A 15,817-nucleotide genomic window follows, 5' to 3' on the forward strand; every position below is an offset into this window, starting at 1 on the left:
GTCTCGGAAGCAGCCTGAGGAATTGCCCTGCTCTTCTGTAATGCATGTGGGGGAGTGGAGAACGGTCCTGCCACACAGGTGTCCTTTTCCCCTTTCCCTCAGCTGTGCGAGAGAGGTTTACCAGGTTTCTCGCAGGCTAAGCAGAGCTGGTGCTGGGAGACCTCCGTGAACAAGCAGCCTGTAAGCGGCGCTTTTGCTTGTGTCCCGAGTATCCAAACCAGCTCCACAGGCCGGTAACGGGACAAACTGCAGTGCTGAGTAGGATATACTGTAGGAGGTGCCATCTTCATGATAACTCTCTACCTGGTCCTTGCCGTAGCTCTATGTAAGAGTGGGAGTAACAGTCCTGGTGTCCTGACTACATTTCACCTCGGGCTAGTTTAGCCTCAAGTCTGGGAGAGCACGTTTATTCGTCGCAATAAACCAACGACTGAGCCACTCCCATTGTGCTAACTGGTAAACGGTGATTTTTTTATATTGTAAAAATTGAATTAAAATGACTCGAACAATATCAGGAAAGTATTATCAGTATCACGAATGTGAGACCATTTCGAACACGTCTATATTACTGCTATTGTGTATACATGAGTATTTACACGAACATGTAATAATTAGCCGGAATATATATTTATAGGTAGGAACCTTTGATTTGTGGGACTCGTTTTCCCTCCCGTATTGTTTCTTGCAACACCTCAATAACACGGCAATGTGATATTCCAGGTTTGAATACAAATCTTTGCTTTTTAGAAAAACATATTTACAATATCATTAGCGATGTTATCAAATGTATCATTTGAAATTTTATTTTCCGCACGTACCGCTCGTCGCGTCGTCATTATGTAAATTGCGCAAAAAAATACTCCAAATTAGCATGTCAAGCTTTAAAATAATTGGATACATATTTGTGGTGGGTATTTGTAGTGCTGTGATTGTTTAACACTGAAATAGACTCGGACTCTGCTGTTAGAAGCAGTTTTGCTTTCAGGTTCGTGTTCTTATCAGCTATGGGAATGAGTGCTTTCCATAATTGTAATGATTTCTTGATCGCTGATTATCTTGCCTTTGCCTTGCGCCTTGCTGTAGTTTCTACGGAGTGCACCCGAAGACTTTAAATCATTTCAGAACCAAGAAAATTTAAAACGAAGTGGGTCTGCTTCGGTACTTTATCTGTAGGTGTCAGTAAAAAGCTGTTACTGAACGACAGGCGTTGAAGCAGCTCTTTCGGTCTGAGATCCTGACCAGCGGCCAAGATGTATTGGTGTGACTTGTGCACTAATGTGGATCCGCAAGGTGTTTTCACAGACTACCTGCCTGAATGATGCTCGAATTGCCAGTAATTACTTTTAACCACCTTCTCTCGCACCGCCCAAACCTGTAATCACTTGTCTTTCTCAATCACTTTGCTGTGTGTCCATAAAAAACTCCCTCAGGAGACAATAAAATCTTTAATCAGGGTACCTTTACTACAACGACCATTTCTTGGGGGGTGGAATACCAGATCCATTTTTTTGTACTCCACTGGTAGCAATGATCAGCCAGAAGATGGGAGACAAGAGACAGCGTGCAAGAGTCCAAGGAGCCTGGGCCAGAGCTCTGCCAAAGGCCCCTAACCCTAGAGGTATGTGAAATTATCCAGTTACCTGTTTATTTGTTTTTCTGTTATCACTAAAATACATATCATCAGAAACCCTTGATCACTTCTAAATGTAAGGTGTTATTATAATAAATCAGAATATACTGTACGAACAGCCAGTAACTCAGCATGACTCACGACAGTAGGTGACCAAACCTACCACAGCACTAAAAGGCTAATTAAATGCATCTGTGGAACAAAGGATTTTTTGTTTTGTTTCAGAGGGATATCTTGTTAACCCCTTTGTTTTGTTTATTTAACATGTTGGGTGCTGTTTCAGAAACCCCAGGTGTAATAAGCTCGCCTTCTACAGCCCCAAATTGCTGGGGTCCGGAAGAGGCGAAATTTGAGTTCCAACAGCCAACACAGGTGAGAGCTGAGGAATGAATGTATCAGCAGGATAGTTCTTCGTGGGGATTTTTTGAGCACGTCCCAAAAATGAAAACCCTTAATATCTAAAAACTGTCAATGAAGAAACAATTGCAAGAAATATGTATGATGCACACAGGCTATTTGGCTCATTGGTCTCTTACACATTAAGTAGTTCTGTTATTAATAATTAGGCTCATTGTGCACCATTTAACCTTCTCTTCAAAATGTTTTGAGACCCTTAAATTCTGGGGTGTAACTGTAACTTGTTCTTCTCAGACCTGATCTAACACTTCAATCCACAGTTTGTTCCTGAGGCTACAGTTATCTGATTTATGCCACGAGAGACTATAGAGCAGGGTTTGCCGGAGCAGTCTGAGTAAGGGTCTTTAAAAGCACAGCAGTAGTGTCCCCACCTGGGATTGAATCCACAAGCAGGATTCCAGAGCCCCAGAGCCCTAACCACTATGCCACACTGGTGCCATTGCAGGGTCTGCTGTAGTTTTGAATGATCCCACAGTCAAAACCTTCATTGTGTAGCCTAGTGTATCTTCCAGTCATTATGTTTTCTGTCATAGGTGTGAAATTGATTGTAAATTTGTTTAGTCTGTGTACCACAACTTATTGGTCAGATGACTGCACTGTCCAGCAACAAAGCACAAGTTCTGCCTGGTGTGAATCAGACAGCAGGTGGTGCCAGATCACACATTAGAGCTGCTGGCCAGAGAACCTGAGATGACTTGTTGGGAACTGTAATAATCATCATCATCACTTTCAGTACCTGCTTATCCAATTCAGGGTCACAGTGGACCAGAGCCTATCCTGGGAAGAGCTGGGCACAAGGGGAGATACATCCCGGACAGGATGCCTATCTGTTGCTCAACACACATGGATATAGATACAGACACACACACTCCACTCCAGTTATACAGCAGCCAATTAACCTACCATATATTGTGGGAGGAAACCCCCATAAAGGGAACTGCAGTCTAAATCCTGCAGAAAGAGTTGAGTTAAAGTGGTACAGATTTCTTAATCTTCATCTTTATTTGGACATTCATTTAAAAAATAGGACAAACTTGATTTTACTGAGTAACTTTTGTGACATCAGATATATGAAAGTAACCTAACACCTAGTCCTCTGCAGGGTTGTTTTACAGTTAAAACGGGGCTTGTAACTGCATCGTAACCCTGAGAATTACAACAAAAACTAATGATTGTGTGGCAAATCATTGTGCACTGTTTTACCCTCTCTCTAAAACTAAAATGTTAGCACAGTTCTCTGACTGCTCAGTGAGGGGTCTATGGCAAGACATTGGCTGATACGGACTTGGACTAGGGATAAAAACAGTGACAGTGGTTTGCCACTTCTTTCTGAAAGGGATCAATTTGTGTCAAATTCTGAGTTCTGGAGTGTGACTTTATTGTGCTCTTCTAAGGATATAGGCCTGATCTAGTCTTTCTTCTCTCTGTCAACAGCTCAGGAGGGAAATCCCAGCAGAGAAAGTCATTGAGTGAGTATGCTTGGCTCATTTTTCCCTTTTTACATGTAAATCTTTTTACTTTTTGCTGCTGAGTAGTTAACAAGTGTACTGTGTTCAGATAGATTGAAAATTAATCAAAAAGACTGTAGTTATAGCAAACTAAGGGACACTAAGGAGCATTCCAGTGATGAACACCCTAGCAATAATTTTCAATACTTTATATATTTAAGGGTAAAAAAGTCTGTTTAGAGATGATGTTCCATTTTACAGTATCGAGTTTTGGAGTAACTTTTTTAAAGAATGTTTTAAATATGTTCAAAATCATTTATGTTGTGCTCTTGTCTAAAAGGGTCACACTCTTTTAGACTGTTAAGCAGTCAATCACATTGGTTAATAGTCAAAATTTATTTTTCTAAACTTCCTTTAACAGAGAGAAAAGATTGAATATACATGTAGTTGTTAGATAGACGTAGTACCAGGATCAGACTGCCTGCATCTGTTTTATACATTCAGCAATGGCATCAACATCTTCCGCAGTCATCAGAGATGTCAGCCTCTCCTGACCTAGATAGGTTGGAATGGGTTTGATTCCCAAGATCGTTTTCAGCACTATGAAAAAATCTCAGTGAACTCAAAACTCACATGATCTCCTGCTGTGAGCCAAAAGGCCCAAGTCTACTACACAAACCCTACATTGACAGAACCATGTTGAAAGAGGTGGATTAAAACCAACAGAATACTCTCTTCATAAGGAATGTAGTTAAGTGGGGTCAAAATCCATCATGATTTATGATTGTTTAATTGCCTTTACTGCAACATAAAGTATTTTTTTCTTACTTGTATCACACCGTCTGCAAGTACTTTCAGATGCGACACTGGCAATAAAAGTAATTTACACGCGTGTTCCTGCTTTTAATGCTTAAATTAAGTTAAGTATTATTTAATGTAACTTCTTTATTGCAGGCTAAATATAATTTAGAAAATGTTTTCATCTAATTTTCTGCGGGTGCTTTAGTCATTCTATCCTCATTCTGTATTAGCATTGTTTTTGTAAAACAATTTTTTTATTGCTGGGGGTCTTCAAGATTTTGTTCAAGATTACATTTAATGTTTTTTTTTGGGGGGGATAAGAAGACATGTCTGCACAACACTCATTGGTGTCAGAGTTTTTCACACATGTGAGGCTGTGTTGGCAATGTCTTTTAGCTTAATCTTAACCTTAAGAGCTCTCCAATCCTTTAAAACAGAAAGTTCAGGCATAAGCTGAGGCTGTTTATGTAATAGAGAGCCTATGTTTGTCATGAGAGAAGCACAGCCTGCTTGGCACAGTTCTCTGACTCTGCACAGTGAGGGTCTGTGGCAAGGAACTGGCTGATACACACCTGGACTAGGGATGTAGAGAGTGACAGTGGCTTTCAAGAGCTTATGGAGAAGAGGACTGGTGTGCCACTTCTTCCTGGAAAGGATCAATTTTTGTCAGTTCCTCGCTGCAAGTGAAGCATGAATCCTAGTTGAGATAAAATCTGAGTGTTCTAAATTCCTCAGATAACCACTGAGGCAAAAACAGACGTACTGTATTTGGCATTCTTACTATAAGTGGAATGAGAAGAAGACATTGTGAGTTTGGTTATATTCACATCTTGTTACAGTAGAAGTGTGAATAAAATTAAACCGAGAACAGTGTGTTGTAGTTAGTAAAGCAGTTCCTGGCATTTCTAAATCCATGCCACATTTGTCTGAACTGCGTTACATTGATTTAACTGTTTTATGCACCCGAAAATACAGCGCCTTGCAAAAGTACTCAGACCATATTCAGAGCCTTGCTGTAATGTTTGTTTTCATGACTTCTAAAGCTAAGATAGGTTACAGTAGGTGTCAGCCAAAACTAAAGAGAATGGAAATATGTGGTTTGCATCAGTATTCAGACACATGAACTGGAACTGGATATTCAGTGGCAACATCTTTAGAAGCAAGTGCAGCTGCAAGCCTGGAAAATCTAAGATAGAGGAGATTTTATTCTGCGATCATATGGATCACTGTTATTGCACACAAAGGCAACTTGGCTATCTCTGAAGCTTGTTGAGGTTATTTTGTGCACCTACATTATTTAGGTTTGCCACAGAAAACGGTTTGAATACTTATGCAGTAATGCTTTTCAATTTTGCCTTCATTGTATCATTTCTGTTATTTCATTGTTTTTTTTTTGCTGTGGGTGTGCAGCACCGTGTTTCAATCAAAGGAGCAATTTGCTATTTCCATTAACCATTTTCTGATTGCTTCATCTAACATAGACACACAGACACAAACACGCTCGCACTGACACCAGAGCCAGTTATCCCAGAAGCCCCCAGTGAACATACCAGTCTGTATTTGGTCTCTGGGAGGAAACTGGAACACAAGGAGGACACCCACACAAACACGGGGAGCACAAACTAACTCCATGCAGACAGCACCCCAGGTCCGGAGCTGCGAGGCAGCGAGGCAGCAGTGCTGAGGACTATGCCACCAGGCCCGTAACGCCCTGGTATCTGGTGAAGGTTACAGCCCCATCAGGAGCAGGAGCTCAAGGGCCTGGGACTGCAGTGCAGTGCCTCTGCAGTGCAGAGGGAGGAAGGTCTTCGCCTCTCTGGACTGCTGGTTGAAAGAAAAGGAGGCCACAGTTGATGCCCACAGTACGGTTTCATCCAGATAGTTTGCAGCAGGAGAGCGGGCCCGGTTTTGAGATATTTCTCTTTTTTCTGCCCATGCCCAGGAAAGAGGGAGAGTTTGTGATCAGCCAAGGCCCCACAGGCATTTCCAGGTGAGGACGAGGGCTATGTGAAGCTTCGCAGCCCAGTTTCTTGCTCTTGCTCACCACAGTGAGAACTGATGGTAAAGCTGGTAAAATGGATGGATGGAAGTATTGGGGTCTTTATACTTTCCAGAGACAGGAAAAATGCATAAAAACTATTCTTGGGTTATGTAACTGGTAAAAAAGTAAGGAACCTTTAGTATTTTAATTGGTCTGTTTCTTTAATGGGAGAAGACTTATGGAGCATCAGGCTTGCTTGGGGAGTTGCTCATTCATGTGGTTTGTGCCCACAGGCTGCGCCTGTTTCCCTCTTTCCTCTCTGTTGGTGAGGCTGACTGGATGTTCGCAAGACTCCTGGAGGAGCTTCCCTGGCAGCAGAAGTCCAACATGCATCAGGGTACGAAGTCTTCTCTTCCTGCACCTCGCTCTCCTGCCCTTGCAGGGAAACTGACGTGCAGTAACTCCCGTTCTGTGGCAGGATGTTCCATTTTGGGATTTGCCAGCTGCAGGCTTTTAAATGCTGGACCTTTCAAGTGTGTAATACCTTCAATTGGTTCCATTTGCACAGAGCAAGCAAATGAAAGAGGAACATAGCTCAGCAGATCTCTGACCAAGCCTGATAGGCAGATGTTGATGTGCTTTAATATTTTTTTTCTTTTAGAGTGTTGTACTAGTTTTTGTTTCTAAAATTGCCTTGGCAGATGAAAGCTCAAAATAATTTTGAAGTTTACTGCTGCCCTGCTTCATCATGCTGGAAAAAAAAAACAATTCATAGGCTGTGGATACTGGGTTTAAAATCCGGGGCATATATTTTAGCTTTTCATCTTTTATCGAAAGAAAATTCGGTGACTTTAGTTGGATCTCGTTACTCTGCGAGATGTCTGCTAGTATCCCAGCTTTCCTGTAGGCGCCAGCCTGTTCTTGCAGTTGTCCGTAATTGCTTTCCTGAATATGCAACAAATCCAACTGTAATGTGTACTTTGGAACCTTTGCCAGTCTGATGGGAGCTGTGGCTTTTTCCGTGATGCTTTGTTTATAGACTTGCGAATGTTTCGTTCCATAAAGTCTGTGCACTTCTTAATTTAAGAAGAGTACTTTGTGGCCGTTTTGGTCCATTTCATTTCAGCCTGTCAGGCTCTGATGCAGATGCCAACATGAGTGGGCAGCACTTTTTAGCAGCTATGTTAAATGGCAGAAATTTATCCAAAATGTGAAAAGGGGAACTGTGTATATTCTTCTTGCTTGCATTCTGTATTTATATATTTAGTGTCCACCAGATACCATGATATAATGATCACATTTAAATCACAAGGGTTCATGTTAAAAAAAAAACAATTTATTTTGTCAAAACAACTGAGTTTCACTAATCTGTGCTTATCAAAAACATGCATGCTTAGCAATTCACAGTGCTTGGCACCTTTTTAAAACTTGAAACACTGCCATAATGCATGAAGATTTGCAAATTAAGCATTTCCAGAAAATGTGAGAATTTGATGACTGACCCAGCTACAACCACTACAATAATTTTTTCACAGGCTAGTAAGACATCTCTCTCTACTACTAAAATAAACGATTTGTAGCAATTTTAGCATTTATATGGGAAAATTAGCACCTAAATCAGCTTAAACAGTGACAGAAACAAATGGTAAATGTAAAACAAAAAAACGAAAAAAAATATTTTCTAGACTCAAAAACTTCTATTAAATACTGCCTTCCACTTTGGTCAGTGGCTGATCGTTGTGCCTGAGTGTTTTCTGGTACTCTGCTTTAGCACACGTGAGAAACTGTTCATCTTATTTTTTTTATCTTCCCTATTTTTTACATTGAATTTGGAGAAGCTATTTATTATTCTCAGTATTTTTAGAGAGCTAGAATTTCACCTGTTCTTATGGCATCTGTCGGATGGCTTCTTTGACCATGCTGTGTAAGATCACTTTTGACCCAGTAATTGATCTCATCCTGCCTTAGATAATTGAATGGATAGTGTTGTTTTCCTGCGATTCAATTGACAGGTTAGACAGTGCCATTGTTTCGGTCACATGCGGAGGGGGCTGTCGGTGAACTGCGGCCTGAGTTTGTGCTCTGTGTGGTTGCAGGGGTTTTATATGATGAGCCCAGGCTGACGTGCTGGTTTGGAGAGCTGCCCTACACCTATTCAAATTCCACCCTGCAGGCAAACCCGGAGGTATAGTAGACTTCTGATCTGGGAACGTGGTGAGAGACCACTTTGGCTAACAAAAAACTTTTTCAGTGCAACACAATTTCTCGGTGCAAGAGCTCTGCCTCGCAGAACAGGAACCTCATATGCTCAGAGAATATCTGTTTCTCAATGCCAATCTTGGCCCAAAATGACATTGATTTGTAATTTGATACTATGACTCTATGACTGCTGCCAGCACCCAGGTTCTTAGGGCTGTGAGTGCTGGAGTGTTGCAGAACCTGGTGGCTCTGTTTCAATGTCCATCTATTAAGACTCTATCACACTTGTCTCTTAGTCTGTGGTAGGAGGGCTGGTAATGTTAGTGATGTTTGTTGTCTTGGTGATTCCTCAATAGCTGTCACAACAAGAAGGGACTAGAGCATTCATCTTAAACACCCATGCGACTAGAGCTTCAGCTTGAAAAGGGCAAGTTGGTGATGGAATAGTCAGATGAATACTAGGGAGACTATGGGTTGTGGTACTGAAGGCATTGTCATGGTCAAAGGCTTTCTCATTAACATTGACTTGCTCAGCAGAATACGGAGGTAGTCTTGGTTACAAAAGATATGACTTGAGTTTTTGAGGTTTGCTGCTGGCGGACTCCATGCCTTTTAACACCAGGGGAAGATATTTGCAGAGAGCTGTGTGGAATGTGATGTGTTTAGTGGTGAAACAGCAATGGTTTGGGGTACAATTAATACCCTGTTTCAACTTGAACTCATTTTTGTGCTTGGAAGTTTCAACATAGATGATTTATTGTGGCCAGGGCTCCTTTAATTAATTCCTGTAACTCTCCTAGGAGCCTGAGATTTTTTTCAGTTTTCAATATCTTAGCTCATCATCACTACAGCAGAAACATTATCCAGCACTCTTGAACACTGATTTTGGTAAAGAACTTGGCTTCTGAATTGTTTTTCTTTTTAATCTACTGTCTGTTTCATTTATTATTCTTGCAAAATAATGAGCTCTAGATATTTATTTTCTTCATGTTATGTGTAGAAATCTGTTCTGAGCCAAGTGCATCGCCTGCCTCTCGCGGGTTTGCTCTCATATGTGAAGAGCTCTGCCTGGTGCTTCCCCCCGTTTCTGTATCAGCGTAAGGAAAAAAGGCCTCCACTGCAAAACGGTTTCCTCCGTTCTGGATTATGGGCAGAATGTATGAAGTGAAGGGTATATGCATGTTTAATATTATTTTTAACTTCACATTCATGTGAGATGAAATGAGCCCAATGTAGCTGCAGATCGCTTTGCTTCACAATGGGAGACTTAGCTCGGAAACGGATGAATCAGGAAATCAAAGTCAGAGGCCGCCCCCGTTTTCAGAGTTATCCCCTTAAAAACACAAAGAGGGTGATTTTCTGTGGTGTGACCTGCAGGTGTCGCTCTTGCCGTCCCACTTTACTGCAGAGTAATGAACCTTTTGATAGGCGGCAGAGCTCATCGCGTGCCTGAATCCTGCTGTCGGTGTGGTTCTGGAGAGCAGGAGGAAGTCAGCGGAGACAACGGTGACGACTCTTTTGTTTGTGTGCTCACGGCAGTGGCACCCCGTCCTGCTGGAGCTGAAAGGGCAGGTGGAGCTGGCATCCGGTCACGCCTTCAACTCCCTGCTGTGCAATCTGTACCGGGACGGCAAGGACAGCATCGCCTGGCACAGCGACTCGGAGCCCTCCCTGGGGGCGCGGCCCACCATCGCCTCGCTCAGCCTCGGGGACACGCGCACCTTCCAGATGCGCAAGCAGCCCGCCGCGGTGAGAGAGAGCGCCTCCGCTGGCGCGTTTGACGCCACAGAGTGGGTTCCTTGGCATTACAGTGGGGGGCTCATCCTGCTGTCTCGCCCTGCAGCGCCGGCTGTGTCTGAGCCGGGCTGAACTGTGCTCAAACCAGAGAGGAAGTCTTTCACTTCTGCTGTGCAGACTCACTGTGGGCGAAGACAGCACCAGATCTCCTAAGATCTGCTCTAATCAGAAACCTCCTCCTCATGAGCTTTCTGATCTAACAAAACCAGAAAACTGCTTATTTCTGGCTATTCCTTTTTTGCATAAATTTGCATTTACAGCGTAGAAGTGCTTCTTAAAAACATTGGATTGGACAAGTGGAAATGGTTCAGACAGATGCGGAATCGTTTCTTCTGTCTGCTCCCTGCACCGAGCAGCCAGAGGAGCTAATGGGCCGTGGGACTAACCTGTCTTCTGCTCCCCCTGTGCTGTGTGGCAGGAGGATCGCGGTGACCACACGTATGTGGAGCGGCTCCGGGTTCCGCTGGCTCATGGGACGCTCCTGCTGATGGAGGGGGCGGTGCAGGAGGACTGGCAGGTAAATGCAGGCTCTTGCCTCTCCAGCCCACGCCATGTAGGCTGGCTGCCTGTGTGTTTTTACTCCCCCCCCGAGTCCTGCGGTGTGCTCTCCCGTTCGTCAGCATACCTGGCTGGCAGAGAAGAGGTCCCACAAACAAGGGATCTACAAGAACGCGAATGGGTTTCCCTTGTTCTTTCAACTCTAGATTTTCTTTTAAAAATCATCAGGTCTTTGGAAGGTGATTCCAGTGCCCTGGTCAACTCATTCCTCTTGTTTTTTGCCCCACTCAGTTGACTTTAAAAAATTGTAGTGTGTTGCTGTATTTTTAGCTAATATCCTGTTCATTTTTCCTTCTACGCAAACAGCATAAGCCAGTATTTTAAAAGAACCAGGATTTGAATGAGGCTCTGCTCTGTTTAACTGGTTTTGACTGCACTGAGCTGGTAGATCCAGTAAACAACTTTAGTTATTCTGTCCTTTTCTACTGCTATTTTGAGAAACAAAGGGCACTAGGGGAATGGCAGACCTATTTTTAGGAACATTTTTTCCACATGATCTATTAAAGGAGATTGGACCTTTCAGCCCCAAAATACACTGATTTGCTAAGGAGGAACAATGAGCAGCCTCTGTGAGGAATATCAAAATGAAAGAAATGACGCGTTTTTTAGGTCATCAAACTGTCGTATGCATGTCAAAACCCTCTCCAGTAAACAAGTTCTGCCAAAGGCATAGAGAATGGAGGATTCTGAATCCCTAATATTCTAGTCTTTCACGATCAGAAATGGCCATCAGGTAGAGCTCTTTTCCTTAGTTTAGAGGATTAAGTCTAAGCAAAGGATCCTTTGCAAAGATGCCAAGTGACAGGCATCTGACTATAGAAGTTGACAAGTGCGTCTTTGAAGATGTTTGTGCAGTTTTGTCCTTCTCTAATGCTACATAAAGATGCCTTCAGTTTCCAGGTGATACCCACATAAGAACAAAAAACTGTAGCAGCAGCAAAGCAGACTTGATGTTTGCTGTGGGCAGTGGAAGAGCATTACGTGCAGGGAGAGAAAACAAGTCTAGATCGAAAATGGGAAAACTGAGCTTGAAGAAGCTGTAGAACAGTCTTACTGTAGGTTTTTATGTTTGACTAATTTAGAAAAACAATGCTAGAACATAAAATGTCTATCAAAATTATGAATCCCCTTGGACTTTTTCCACGTTATTGGTACCATACGGAATCATGGTATGTTTAAGATTTCTTGCCATTGGTTGACAAAACACCCTATAATGTCGAAGTGAAAATAACTAATTGCATAAGTGTTCATTCCCCTTGAGTTATTTTTTTCACATTTCTTTGATGATTTAAATGATTTAATGATCTTTGCTTTATTTACTCCTCCAGCAATTTTTCCTTTTCTCCAAACTGTCACATCCCTGCTCCAATACATAAACATTTCACTTTATATAACATATGGTATTGATTTTAAACCCATGTAAGGTATGCTAAGGCTTTACAGCACACTAGTAGCACCTCATCTAGAATATATCTAATAGCTTTATAAGGCATGCAATGAAAAGCAATAAGAATGGTTTCTGGTCTCAGGGGGCAGCCATTTACAAACAGGTTAAGGGAGATAAATCTCTTCAGTCTAGAACAAAGCAGATGCAGAGGAAATTTTATTGAATATCCAAAATATTATGGAAATGCATAAGACCTTCCCAGGAGACTTTTTCATACTCAGCAGTGAAATAAGTACTGGGGGGCAGCATGATTGGAAACTTATAAAAACGCCTTTAAGATGGAGAACGGGAGACAATTCCTTACGCTGAGGGGCGTCTGTAACAGGTTTCACCAACCTGAGGCCCAAACTGTTGGATTGTTTAATAAAGGACTAGTTAAAATTAAATGTCACTTATCTGCTAAACTGTCAGTCATGCCAGATAAGCTAATGGCCTTCTTTTTTTTTATATCCTTTCCAAAAAGACAGTCAACTGTAATTGTCTGCTCATAAAGTGAAGTGAGTTCGAATGTCACAGAAACACGCAGCTTTCTTCAACACCTCGCAGAACCTTCCTGGAATTATAACAAAGCCTCTCTGAGAGCTTTACAATTGCATCTGTCAGGTCGCGGTGCAAATTGTCAAGTTCAGACCACATAAAAGTTGGGTCCAGGGTGTATCAAACTTTTAATGGCTTGTAGCTCATAGAACAATGCCTGATAATTACATTGCAACCATTTTAACATGTTTGAAAAGTTGTCAACATTAAAGGTGATCAAGGATTTTGGCAATTGATTTCATACAACATGAGCACACAAAAGTCTATGTATTGATTATTATGAAGTATTGATGTTGTACACAGTGGTAAAAGCAGCCATAAGTCACTGTGATCCAAAACATGTTCCTGCATTAACAGCCTTGTTGGGAAGTTTGATGACTGCATTTTTAGCCAAAAGGTTTTTGGCTAAAAATGATAGTTATGATTAAACAAGCCCCCACCTCCCCCCATTCAGAGTCATGTTGTTACATATTTGGTTCATTTTGATAATGTTTGAAAACGTCTGTGAATTCCATTAGTTATTTTTAGTCAAACTTGTTTTCTTTGGCTCCAAAAATTTAACAAACGAATGTTCCCTTTTGTGCAACCAATGCCTAATAAGGAAGATAAGATGTAATAAGTGTCAAGGTCTTATTTTCCTTAATTTTAAGAACAGACATTGTGCAAATATACACAACAGACAACAGTGCAAATATAGAAAAACTACGGTTTGTTGTAACTGTATTCTAAGCAAAGCTATATAGCTCCACCTTCTTTAAAAAAATAAGTATTTTCTTTCGTTTTATAAACAACCTTCCATCCCTCAGGACCAGAGGCTTCTACATCTATACACAGAATGTTTTAAGAGGAATCGTTGCTTCTTATAAAGCCGGAGGTCCTCTCCCTGGGGCTCCCGGTCCTGGTCTCCTGTTTTTAGTTGCAGCCGAGCTCTTAGACACACAGCTGTACCCTTAAATGATTAAGAGCATTAATAAGGATTTAATAACAAGACCAGTTTGAGCCGTTTGACTGTTTTCACCTCTTTAACATGTTGGAAGTTGCCTTTTAATTATTGCAAGTCAGAAGTAAAACAAAATCCCAGATGTCTGAGAAGGAAGAAAAAACTTTCAAATTTTTCAACCATGTGACTTGTTAGTTCACTCGTTAGGTTTCAGTAAGGTAACTGGGCCGGGCTGGAGTGAAAAGCAGCAGGGGTTCGAGCCCCTGCCCTGTGCAACAGCAGCCTGGCTCCATGAGCAGGGGCTCTGGCCCGGCCTGGCCTGTCACCAGGCTGGTGAGCTTCCCTAGAGCACATTCTGCTGCACCAAGGGCTGGTTCAGCCGTCCAATCCAACGTATCCGTGCCTTATGCCCAAGGGCAGCACACCCAAAGAATTAACATTAGAACGGTTCAATAAAAATGAACCTTTTGAAAATAAATACAATAAACATTGACTTAAAGCTTTTTAATATTTTTAATTTGTTTTTGGCTGATTGCCTATTTGTATTTTTATGCATCCACCAGATTTTGCAAGTTGACAAATTCCAGCGGTTCTATATTTCCAATCTTAGCTCTTTGAGACGCATAAGCAATTTTAACAGCAGTCAACCAATTCTGGTTTTACAGAAGCTCTTTAATTTGGAAACATGTCAAACAGTCTACAGTCACATTCTAAATCCCATTTTATTTTTCGTGCTCTGAAATATTTTTTTGTATACTCAATTTAACAAATACAAGCCTTAAAGGAACATATGAGATGTAAACTGTAAGTCAAATGACTTTGTACTGCAAGAAAAAAATGTTATGGTCTCTTACATGGAACATATTCAGGCAGATACTGCAAAATTCTTTCACTGGTCTTCTGTACTGTCGATGCCCAACCTGGCAAGTATCCCTGATCTGTGTTTCTGCTGCACTGGATCTTTGCTGGGCTAAGTACCCATTAATTACAGCAGAAAAACTGATTTTCTTAATTGCTTTGGCAGCACCGGGTTCCTAAAGAATACCACGACAGAGGTGCTCGAATCAATCTGACCTTCCGCACAGTCTACCCAGAGCCGGGCTTCGGCAGGCACAGATGGGCGGAGGGGAAGGCCCACAGAGCTTCTGTGCAGAAGAGGACCGGCTCTTCAAGAAACAGTCTGCATTGAAACTGACTGAACGCACATGCACTGCAAAAAATTTATTGCAGATTTTTTTTTTTCCTTTCTAACTGGGAGTCATTGTTGGACGTCTTAGTTTAAATCAATGTATGATAAATGTAAATACTGGTTAATTGTCAAATAATTAAATCAGGAGGGTGGTTTACTAAACACACAATAAAATGTTAGATCACCTCTACAAAGTGTGTCTGCGGAGCTCTCTTCGCCATGTTTTTGAAGGTTTAGTATGTTTTTTTGCTTTGTCTGTTTTATGAGAACAAGAAACCAATTACAAAACTTCCCCATGGTAATCTTTGAGTCCAGAGTGAGTGTCACAGTGCCATTAGAAAGAACCACAGTTTTCTTCTGCATTCAATGAAGATTTGAAGCTTCATTAGACATAAAGTCAACTTTATTTTAAATTAGCAGAAAAAATACTAGGGAGACATCCTCCTCAGATGAGGAGTGTTGACTGGATTTGGATGATCTGTGGTCATGACTGTGAATCACAGTGGTTTTCAATAGTGAACAACACACTCTGGACTTTCTCAAACTGAGTGATTCAGAGTCATGTGGTCTTTATTCTGCAGTATTATGTTATGATGGCATTCTGTCTTGTAGGCCTCGGAAATGTTTCACCTGCAAGACGACCAGTTACTTACAGTGTGTACTTGGTCCCTGCCTAGGAGGACCTTAGTTTACTGTGTATGTAGCTGCATTAAAGAAATACGAGTATAGACGAGCATTTAGAATGATGGGAATGATGTTTCACTTCATAATATGCCCTTCATTTTGAATGGATAAAAAAATACATTTTTAATTGCATATGAAAATGTCTCCGAAGCAGATTTGTCCTGAATGCTGTTTAAAGAATACATTAAA

General features: G+C 41.6%; 1 protein-coding gene across 2 annotated transcripts; it reads left to right on the forward strand.

Moving 5' to 3' along the window:
- The first annotated feature begins 220 nt into the window (after positions 1-220).
- Positions 221-15,138, forward strand: alkbh3 (alkB homolog 3, alpha-ketoglutarate dependent dioxygenase). 2 transcript variants are annotated; one of them, XM_088611122.1, is made up of 10 exons: positions 221-456; positions 1,526-1,618; positions 1,914-2,002; positions 3,482-3,516; positions 6,239-6,286; positions 6,571-6,674; positions 8,374-8,462; positions 10,016-10,225; positions 10,692-10,790; positions 14,780-15,138. In XM_088611122.1, exons 2-10 carry the CDS (start codon positions 1,528-1,530, stop codon positions 14,942-14,944), a joined length of 930 nt encoding a protein of 309 aa, XP_088467248.1. In that variant the 5' UTR covers positions 221-456; positions 1,526-1,527; the 3' UTR covers positions 14,945-15,138. The 2 variants fall into 2 exon arrangements, with proteins under 2 accessions (XP_088467248.1, XP_088467246.1); XM_088611120.1 differs by lacking the exon at positions 221-456 and adding an exon at positions 669-720.
- The last annotated feature ends 679 nt before the right edge of the window (positions 15,139-15,817 follow it).

Source organism: Lepisosteus platostomus, chromosome 18 (assembly GCF_059453375.1).
Source record: "Lepisosteus platostomus isolate fLepPlt1 chromosome 18, fLepPlt1.hap1, whole genome shotgun sequence".
NCBI lineage: Eukaryota > Metazoa > Chordata > Actinopteri > Semionotiformes > Lepisosteidae > Lepisosteus > Lepisosteus platostomus.